The following is an 11,032-nucleotide window of genomic DNA, read 5'->3' on the forward strand; positions in this document are numbered from 1 at the left end:
TGCTAAAGAAGTTTGGTTCATAACTAGAAGGTCCCGGATTCGATTCCACTGCATAGCATCTATATCCTCGGGTCAGCTCATACCATCAGAGTAAAATTGTGTAGACGGAAACTGTGAAGAAGACCGCCGAGAGGATTATACTGGTAATTCACTTGGTACTGCCTTGTTGCACATTATGTCTTATAAAGTCTGCCTGAAAATTGCATTCATGTTACACGTGCCTCTGGAATACTCAGCCACTTACACGCTAATTCAGGAGCAAACGATTCAGTAGATCGCACAACTGAATATTTTTCGTCGAACGACGGAGATCCACCAGCAGCACCACCACCACCACCACTACAAACACCACCACTACCACCACTACCACTACCACCACCACAAACACCTACTTTTCACGACACTGAAAGCTAAACTCTTCTTAGTCAATCTCAATTTAAATTACATTAATTATAATTATTACTAATTGGTGTTAATTATCTTTAATGAAGCGTAAGTTTTTCTGCATCAGTGAATAATGTCTGAAATATTTATTTGTCTTTTACAGGAAACAAGGAGGATTTTTGCCATGGATTTTTTGACGTCCATGGTCAATGGAACAACGGTTTCTTCTGTCCGATATGGTCAACGAATGTCAATCAAGTGTACTGCTGTGGAGAAGAGAATGACCGCTATTGCTGTAAGCCAGGAGATCAAAGCTCAGTTCCCGGACTAACCACTTACAATCCTTCAGATAAACCGGCAGCGAACACCGAGTATGTAACACATAAAATAATAATAATACTTTCTACTAAAGGCACAAGGCCTGAAATTTTGGGAGAGGGGCTAGTCGGTTAGATCAACCCCAGTACGCAAATGGTACTTAATTTATCGATCCCGAAAGGGTAAAAAGCAATGCGGACCACGCAGAATTTGAACTCAGAATGTAAGGACGGACGAAATGTCGATAAATGTTTTGCCCGGTGTGCTAACGATTCTGCCAGCTCACCGCCTTGGTAATAATGATAATAATAATAATAATAACTTCAAATTTCTGGCCATAGACCAGCAGTTTTGCAGGAGGAGTTAAGTCGATTGTATCGACCCCAGTACTCAACTGGTACTTTTTTCATCGATCCTGAAAGGATGAAAGGCAAAATCGACCTGGGCAGAATTTGATCTTAGAATGGTAAGGCGCATGGCTTAGTGGTTAGGGTGTTGCACTCACGATTGCGAGATCGTGGGTTCGATTCCCAGACCGGGTGTTGCGTTGTGTTCTTGAGCAAAGCACTTCATTTCACGTTGCTCTGCGATCATTTCGACATCTGACATGTGGCACCCTGTTGCACCTGTACAGGTAATGTCGATCTGATGGAGGGAATGAGCTTATGTCTACACACACATTTGATCACTATAAACAAATCATTTGTGTGGTCGTCCGGTAAGTTCTTGCCGAACCCTCGTACGTCGTCTAACGACGAGAGAGTTCATTATATATACACACAGTTTTGTGTAGAAATGTACAGCTATGTTCTGTATTCTATGATTCTCTGATTTATTCGTGAGACAAAGAACTAACCTTTTGCTGCACTCACCCCCTACTCCCCTTGCACTGTTCCAAACAATTTTGGTATTAAGATCATGCCTAACCGCAACATCTGCAGGAATAATCGAAAAAGAGTTCTTGGACAGCTGGGGAAACCACAGTACGCCCACAGAAACACTTAGGCTCACAGTTCTTCAGCTGTATCTGCGAGTGATGATGTTTTCTCAGCTCGAGTAGGGTTCGTTTATCTAAAGTTAAAGAAACATGAAGATTGCCTGCAGCGCGGATTGAACTTGTGACCTGCAAATTTATTGTCTTCTCGTCCGTCGCTCCTTCAGGAACGCTGTCAAGTTTAAGTCTTATTCATGTCATTGTTTAAAACAGTAAAATAGCAACGCACGTGTATACGCTAGCAAAGGCATTTATAATATAAGCATGCACACACACACACACACACACGCGCGCGCGCGTGCGCTCACTTACACGCACACACACGCACACGTGCGCTCATTCACACATACACACAAACACACACACGTACACGCGCTCACACTCACACACACATACACGTATATATTTCATTATTTAACGACAAATTTTCTATGCTTGCATGGTTTAGATAAGGCATAGGCAACTTTTTCGTGAAGCGGGCCGCATGAGACATAGCTGTTCATCAGACGGGCCGCACATAGTCCATGACTGTTTTAGACGGAATACGTTGAGGCTGACGTTTTCTACGTCTGGATGCCCTTCCTCTCGCCAACCTACACTGGTTTCCAAGCAACGCAATATCTCCCGTCACTGGACATAAACACACGCACAAGCAGACGAGCGCGCGCGCGTATATGCCGACCCCGTGGTCTGTTATTCTGGAGCATTCACAGCGTGGTGCCCGCTTCTTTAGAAATATTTCGTTCGTTTTCACGACCGTTGCTTCATATAGTCAATATGTAAACGAATGTATGCGCGTGTGAGTGTGTGTGTGTGTTTCGACGTGTGTGTCTGGAGACAGAGCGAGAGAGGGAGAGAAAGAGAGGGAGAGATAGAGAGAGAGAGAGAAAGAGAGGGAGAGACAGAGGGAGAGATAGAGAGAGAGAGAGAGTGATTGTTATATCCTTACGCCCTAACAGTGTTATAAAAATATAAAATAGAAACAGCGGCAGTAACAAACACTCAACGTTAGCACACCGGGCGAAATGCTTTGCGGCATTTCGTCTGTCTGTAGGTTCTGAGTTCAAATTCCGCCGAGCTCGACTTTGCCTTTCATCTTTTCTAGGTCGATAAATTAAGTACCGGTTGCGTACTGGGTTCTATCTAATCGATAAGTCCCTTCTCCCCAAATTTTAGGCCTTGTACCTATAGTAGAGAGGATTATTATTATTATTATTATTATTATTATTATTATTATTATTTGTTGCTGTTGTTAGCTCTGTGTGTGTTTCCCAGTTGTTCAACATGCTCGAGTCTCACGTGAAAGCCCCCCTCCCCTGGCCCCACCACCCCTAAACCCATCTCCTTTGCTGAAGGGTGTCTAAGAAAATCCCTTTAAACCGATGGACGTGTTCTGACACTTCAGCCTGCCACCTCCTCCGGTGATACTAAGTGCTTCTGAGAGGGACAACGGGTGGTGGGGGTGGGTGGGTGGTTTTTCCAGTAGTATTTATGGTGGTGGTGGTGGTGGTGGTGGTACCGTAGGTGATATCTATAGTAAGACTACTCACAGTAATACTGGCGTGTTGTTGATGATGATGATGGTGGTGGTGGTGGTGGTAGTTCGGATTCTTGTTTTGAGTTAAAAAGATAACATTTTACGAATTTGGATTCATGTGACGAAGTGTGTGGTGTTGTGAGGTGAGGGTAAGGGTTAGGTGCGGTGTGGAGAGGTGTGCTGGGGGTGGATGTTGGATTAAAGCCTTAAACACTGGAGCTGTTTGAGAAACTGTCAATCAATCGGAATTTGTGTCCATTAGTTTAACGGGACGCCACGCGGCCGAATGGCTAAGACGTTTGCTTTGCAATTACAACGTTCTGAGTTCGATGCCATTGTGTTGCTTCATGGGGAGGGTCATTTATCGTTATCTTTCATCGACCCAAGCCTTATGAGTAAAATTAAAGGGAGGAGTGAAACTGTATGGAAGCTCATCGAATAGTTTCAACAATGGTTGGCATTAGGAAGGGTATCCAGCTGTAGAAACCTTGCCAGATCAGATTGGAGCCTAGTGCAGCCGCTGGCTCTTTAGACATCAGTCAAACCGTCCAACCCATGCCAGCACGGAAAATGGACGTTCAAACGATGCTGCTGCTGCTGATGATGATGATGATGTTGATTGGCCGGAGACGGCAGTAATTGTCTTGTCTCGAGATAGTATCACTTATAGACGTGCTGTGTTAAAAACACGATAAATATCAAAGGGAGACGAAAAATTGTCCGAGCAGCGGCGAGCGAGAACGCGTTCTTCCTAATTATTCGCTGCATCAATGAATATTTTATTCAGATTCCTCTAGCGGAAGTGATGAATTCTTGTCTGAGCATGTGACTGACTGTGAGTACGCGACATTGAAACTATCACCCAAAATGGGTGATAATGGTGGCGGTGGTATGTTTATCTTACGATTTTTCATAACAAAGTATTCATTATTCTTGCCGTTTCAGGTCTTCAAATCAAAGAGAACTGACCAAGCTTCCAGCCTCTCCAGCTAACAACTGCTTTTTTGACTGCGGCATTTCTAACATAGCAGCATTGACCATTAGCGTAACTGTTCTGTTGTCGTTGGTGATGTTGGTCCTTTGCTGGGTCTGTCCGCGCTACATGAAGTACAGAAACCGTAAGAAGGCCGTACAGAGTGAGTTTCTTATCACAACATTGTTTTTGCTTGTTTAAAGTCTTAGCCATATTTACATTGTCTGTTTAAGGAAAAATGTGTCGTGTTTGTGGCTTTTACAGAAATATCAGTGACGTATTTGTCGACGTCATCGTTTTAACATCCACTTTTTCGTGCTTGCATGGATCAGATGGAATTCGTTGAGGGAAATTTTCTAGGGAGCGGATGCTTTGCTGTCATCAAACCACACCTGTTTCCTTGAAAGCTAATATTTCTCTACGTCGAAAGAGGCCGATAGAATAGGTACCAGTCTTTGAAAATAAAAACAAGGACTGGAGTCGATTCGTTCGACTAAATTCTCAAGGTGGTGCAGCGTAATCAGATGATAGCTAGGACAAGGCACGACGTTCTGAGTTCAAATTCCGCCGAGGTCGACTTTGTTTTTTATCCTTTCGGGGACGATGAATTAAGTACTAGTGAAAGACTGGGGTCATTGCAATCGACCAGTCCCCTTCCCCCAAACATTTCAGGTTTTGTGCCTTTAGTAGAAAGGATTATTACTGTTGTCGTTGTTGTTGTTGTTATTATTATTATTATTATTTCTATTTACAGAAGTCACAGACAGCCTTGGATTCCCCCGGACACTTGTGGCTAACACTAGCGGCATGACATTAATCTACCAATTACAACCAATGACCTCGTCAATGGTTGGTCAAGTTGACCTGCACCAGCCAATTATGATGGATGCTAACCAGAATTTCGGACGAAGTCAAATATTTGCAGGTATGAGCGGTCGTTGCTATTGAATAATAATGATAATAATAATAATAATAATAATGCTTTCTGTATCTATTATCTTTCACTTGCCTCAGTAATTAGACTGCGGCCATGCTGGGGCAGTACCTTGAACAGTTTTAGTCGAATGAATCGACTCCAGGACTTTTTTAAAGCCTGGTACCTATTCCATCAATCATTTTTGACGTAAACACATCAACACCGGTTCTTAAGCGGTGGTGGGGGGTAAATAGACACAAAGGCGCGCGCGCACGCACACACACATACACATACACATACACACACACACACGCTCACACACACATTATTATTATTCTTAAGCAGGCACGATGTTGAGGGTGACTTCGAAGTTTCGGTCAGTTAAGACATCGCAACGGTTGGTGAAAGGAAGAGCATCCCGCTGAAGAAGGAAAAAAATTATTTCGATGAATTCTGTGTGATCCATGCAGGCGTGGAAAAGTAGACGTTAAAACAATGACGACGACGACGATGATGGTGATGCTGCTGCTGCTACTGCTACTGATGATGATGATGATGGTGCCACCACTTCTAGAACAACGTAACTGTGCTGATATTTTTGGATAAAATTTGGGAAGAGTATACCTCTGATCGTTATTTCCCTAAAGACATGCTATTTGAAGAAGATACATTCTGAATAATCGAAAAAAGATATCCGACTTCGAAACGGAACACTTAAAATAAAATACACATAACGAAAACGCAAAGATTAAAGGGAAAACGAACAGAAACAAGGTGAATGAAAGCAGTGCAAACGTAAATCACGAAGATAGAGCGAACACGTGAAAAGCAAAGTAAACAACAGCCGAACACTATAAAAACGAAAAGCTTGAACATGTTCCAAAACGTTAAGTGTTTACTCGTATATTTAATATACAGAAGATTACACATGTAGGTATTTTGTTCTGCTCTAGGCACAAAGCCCGAAATTCTGGGGGAGGGGTCCAGTCGATTAGATCGACTCCAGTACACAACTGGTACTTAATTTATCGACCCCGAAAGGATGAAAGGCAAAGTCGACCTCAGCGGAATTTGAACTCAGAACGTAAAGACAGACGAAATATCGCTAAGCATTTCGCCCGGCGTGCTAACGTTTCTCATTTTTTTATTGTCCACAAGCAGCCAAACATAGAGGGGACAAACAAGGACAGACAAAGGGATTAAGTCGATTACATCGACCCCAGTGCGTAACTGGTACTTAATTTATCTACCCCGAAAGGACGAAAGACAAAGTCGATCTCGGCGGAATTTGAACTCAGAACGTAAAGACAGACGAAATACCGCTAAGCATTTCGCCCGGCGTGCTAACGTTTCTGCCAACTCGCCGCTTTTCACACATGTAGGTATTAGGAATACATTACACAGAGTGTGTAAAGAAAGTTTCAAAGAAAGGAAATAGAGGATATAAAGAAAATGTTGCATATATCCAAGGGGCACAGAGCTGCAGTGGGTTGTGTATTGAAAGCAAACATGCAATATAACCCTCATCATCAACATCCAGTGTTTTAAATCCGGGTTTTGTTCTTGTTAATAGGGGTGGCCAGATCTACCTCAATGACATAGCAACCGAGGTAGGCAGGTGCAGCCCCCCCCCCCCGACCCCGGGATGATGATGATGATGATGATGATGATGATGATGAACAATTAATTAGGCTAGTGGTAATAATATGACATACATGAATGCTATTTATCATTCCATTTGTAAAGGGTACAGGTAGAATTCTACAAGAATCTCTTTTGCGAAGACTGCGAGGTTATCCATAATAATTATAAAGTATTTTCCCGTTCCAGTAAAGAACAACAGAGGCGTCTGTAAATGTTATTAGAAACATTTTCACAGCCTTCGTAAGCTCTGGACATATTTGTGTGTCAGCCTCTCACGATCTACCTTGTTATCTGTGATATACATTGAAAGAAAATCTCTTTGACGCTCTCTAAATTTTTCGCTTCCTTAATCGCTCTATGCCAAGATCTTTCCCTTCTCTCTTACCATCTATCTCTGTCACTGCCTATTTCTCTCTCTACCTCTCTCTATCTATCTGTCAGTCTCTCTCTCTCTCTCTCTCTCTCTCTCTACCTACCTATCTATCTATCTGTTTGTTTGTTTGTCTGTCTGTCTGCCTATCTATCTACCTGGCTGTCTGTCTAAATGTTTATCAATCAATCAATCAATCAATCAATCAATCAATCTATCTATCTATCTATCTGTCTGTCTGTCTGTCTGTCTTTCTATCTGTCCGTCTGTCTGTCTTTGTGTTTGTTTCTTAACCGCTGTATATCAAGAGCTTTCACTTACTCTCTCCCTCTATGTCTGTCTCTGTCTATCTGTCAATCTCTGTCTGTTTATCTTCTCCCTTTCCCCCCTCTCTCTCTTTTCTCTCTCACATTCTTCCTCACCCCCCCCCCCCCTTCTCTGTTTGCCTCTTTATTCTCCTGATTAATAGAGGGTTCTAGTTTCCTGTCCGCAGTGAACTGGAAAGATTGGAGGTAAAAGTGACTGTAACTCCCCCACCCCCATAATAGCGAGAACTTTCTATTGATATCTGCCACAAAACGATCAATTGATAAGGGACCTACTCTAGCTTGGCCCTTACCGTCTCCCTATCTCTAACTCTGCTTTTATGGTCTCTATTAAATGATAGCAAAATATTTTCCTAGATTTCAGACTAACATTTTGTTGACTTTGCTGTTGTTATGTTTTTAATTTTTGCTTTTTTGCTTTATTTTATTTTTTTTTTCTGTGAAATTTTAAAGAAATATACTTTTAGAAATAGAAAACCTTCCTGGGACATATAATACAATGTGTGGTGGTGGGGAGATATATTCTATAAACGACAGAATGCAAACAAACAGAACTGATGCTAAAAGTTATCATTATTTTATCTTACTGTAACTGAAGCGGCACCTCAAACTAATTATTATTATTGTGAGTTTTTCCTCTTTCAGTTTTGTTTCCATTTCTTGCCGAGTGTCTTTCCGACACTTAGGGCAAAGAAATTCACTGTATACATTGAGAGGACATTAAACTAAACACACCAGACTTCATTTTTAACATCAAATAAAGTTATTTAAAAGAAGATAGAAAGAAAATAAATGCCTGGTAATCCTTCTCACAGCGTCAGTGCTCTTCTCTATGCGTGTGAGGTACCGGTTAAAACGATCTTTTGCGCTTCTTGCATGGTTGAAGGCCGGGGATCATCCTCAAATAACTTTCAGTTCCTTTTTTCTTTTTATCAGTCCAAGTGCTCATACAATCCCTGGTATTGTAACTGCCTTGAAATGCCACATTTTATCAGTTTCAATGAGCAAATCTTTATATTTCCCGAGCTTTTCAAATTCTTTTGCCGAGGTATTAATATCCCTCATGTCGATCAAATAAAAAAACTTTATTGTTTTGGTCTTTCACAACAATATTCGGTTTATTAGATCGGATGGTTCTGCCCTGTATGTACTGAAACGTCTGAAAGAATCGTTACATTTTCGCCTCCAGTTACAGGAATGGTGATTATACTACTTGTCAAGTTTGGATTTTATAATGTGGACATAACCAAAAAGTGAAGGAATAAATCTAAAAGTAACGAATGTGTGTGGGGTGGGTGGATAGGTGTACGTGTGCATGTGTGTGAGTTGCTAAAAGAGAAGTAAAACAGTTTTAAATAAATCTAGAAAAAGAAAATATAATGAATGCGAAATAAATAGTAAAATTAATGTTTAATTAAAACAGAGCAGTGTTATAATCTGGTTGTTTAATGATGACAGGAGATTGGCATTCAGTCACACTTCATCTACATACATACACTCACATACACGCAACCTCCATAATGTATATAGATATATATACACACACACACAAAAGCGTACAATTTGTCGCATATCAACGCACACTATACATACTACATACGTATGTAACTTCACGCGCACACACACACACACACACACACACACACATACATACATATATATATATATATATATATATATATATATATATATATATATATATATATATATATATATATATACATATATGAACACAAAGTCAAGGTTGACAGTGATTTTGAAGTTTAAGCTTAATTACATCTGCATATATTTATATGTATGTATATGTGTATATTTGTATGCATGTATCACCTTGATTGGAAACATGTAGGGTTGTCGACAGGAAGAGCGTCTGGCCATAGAAAATCTACCTCAGAAATTTTTGTCCAACCCATGCAAAGATGGTAAAGTGGCCACTACTGCTGCGGCTGCAGTTGCTGATGATGATGATATAATGTAAAAATGCTTTTCTTTTTCTCTCTTCAGAAAACGAACCCTCAGCTTATCAAATCGGTGACGTGGACGACAACTTCAGGCAAAAAAAATGGAAATTTGGTTTGAAGAAAAACAGGTAATAATTTTATAAATGTATCGTAATTGGTTTCTTGTGTCTGTAACTTTTCTTTCCTGTTCGAAATACACAGTGTGTGTGTTTATTTGGCAAAAACAAATGGGCAACCCCGAAATACAACAATATCTGTATCCACACACGATTTCACATCAGGAATCTTGCAAAACGAATTGATAAACGTTTCTATATCTGCATGCATATATATATGTGTGTGTGTGTGTCGCGATATCTCAGTTGATAGAGCGTCAGACTGTAGTAAGAATTTATATATATATATATATATATATATATATATATATATATATATATTAAGGTTTATTTGTTTTAGTTCAGCTATAATAATAAAGATTTTACATTAATCTGATTGCTAACTCTTCACTTTTGTAGAATATTCTGTACTTTTGTAGCTTCGCTGGCCGAAAGTTCGAAATCACTCTCAATAATATTCTTGTTTAATGTACACACACACACACACACACACGCACACACACACACACAATATACTAATCTATATTCCGCGTATGTTTGTTTCCATTATATCTCTGCTTTTTTTTTTTCCGACAGTAAAGTTCCATCTGAGGTCCTGACCAACTTTAGCATCATGCCAGCATTGTGCAGCAAGGAACAAAGTAATTTCTTCGGCATTCAGCGTCCTCTCACCTCGAGTACGTCACGAACTCCACTTCTTCAGTCGGGCTCTCTGAGAGGATCGACCTGCAGTACCTTCCTGGAACTGCAAGACAAGGATTCTGACACTTACTCAATCTGAGAATACCAGAAACCAAAAAGCATGTTTGATGATGAACTCCGACTAAAGACCCTCCCCCTCCCCACCTCCGCTGCCTTCCTTAATAGTTTGGAAGACACAGTGAAACGTCACGTCTACACTGATGCACAGCAAAGACAGAGAAATACAACGCACACATAAAATATATGAGTAACCACACATTACAAAAAAAATCTTTTTGTGTCTTCCAGTTTTTTAATTTTTAAAATAATATTTTACTTCAATGTTTGACATATACATTCATATACATAAATACATACATATATATATATATATATATATATATATATATATATATATATATATACATATATATATATATATATATATATATATATATATATATATATATATATATATATATATATATATATATATATATATATATAAAACCCCCAGAAAATACAGTTTTGAAAAGCCCAACAAACTCATAAACGGATGTAAAAATAGAATTGAAAAAAAAAGTCAGTTCAGAATTCCGGGACATAGTTTACGGATGAGTAAAATGTGTTTCGAACTTGAATTTTTACTGTAAAATATACGAGAAGGGACATAATGTGCTCCTTACTCTTCTGATTTTTAAAAAAAATTGTCGTGTTTACAATGAGTTACAATTGTTTTTTTTTGCTCTAACATGGAATATATGCATGATCCAATTTTTGAAAAAGAAAAAAAAAAAATGACTCAGGGAGAA

The 11,032-nt window shown here is 39.7% G+C and overlaps 1 protein-coding gene across 1 annotated transcript in view; it reads left to right on the forward strand.

The window, feature by feature from the left end:
• The window catches only part of LOC106870143 (uncharacterized), a 72,208-nt gene extending 61,697 nt beyond the window's left edge, over positions 1-10,511 (forward strand). The window contains exons 2-6 of the mRNA XM_089338536.1: positions 548-755; positions 4,179-4,369; positions 4,961-5,131; positions 9,467-9,551; positions 10,116-10,511. Of these exons, the coding sequence (XP_089194662.1) occupies positions 548-755; positions 4,179-4,369; positions 4,961-5,131; positions 9,467-9,551; positions 10,116-10,320 (860 nt within the window). The 3' untranslated portion in view covers positions 10,321-10,511. The remainder of the gene's footprint in view (positions 1-547; positions 756-4,178; positions 4,370-4,960; positions 5,132-9,466; positions 9,552-10,115) is intronic.
• The last annotated feature ends 521 nt before the right edge of the window (positions 10,512-11,032 follow it).

Source organism: Octopus bimaculoides, chromosome 20 (assembly GCF_046866305.1).
Source record: "Octopus bimaculoides isolate indiv1 chromosome 20, ASM4686630v1, whole genome shotgun sequence".
Lineage (NCBI taxonomy): Eukaryota > Metazoa > Mollusca > Cephalopoda > Octopoda > Octopodidae > Octopus > Octopus bimaculoides.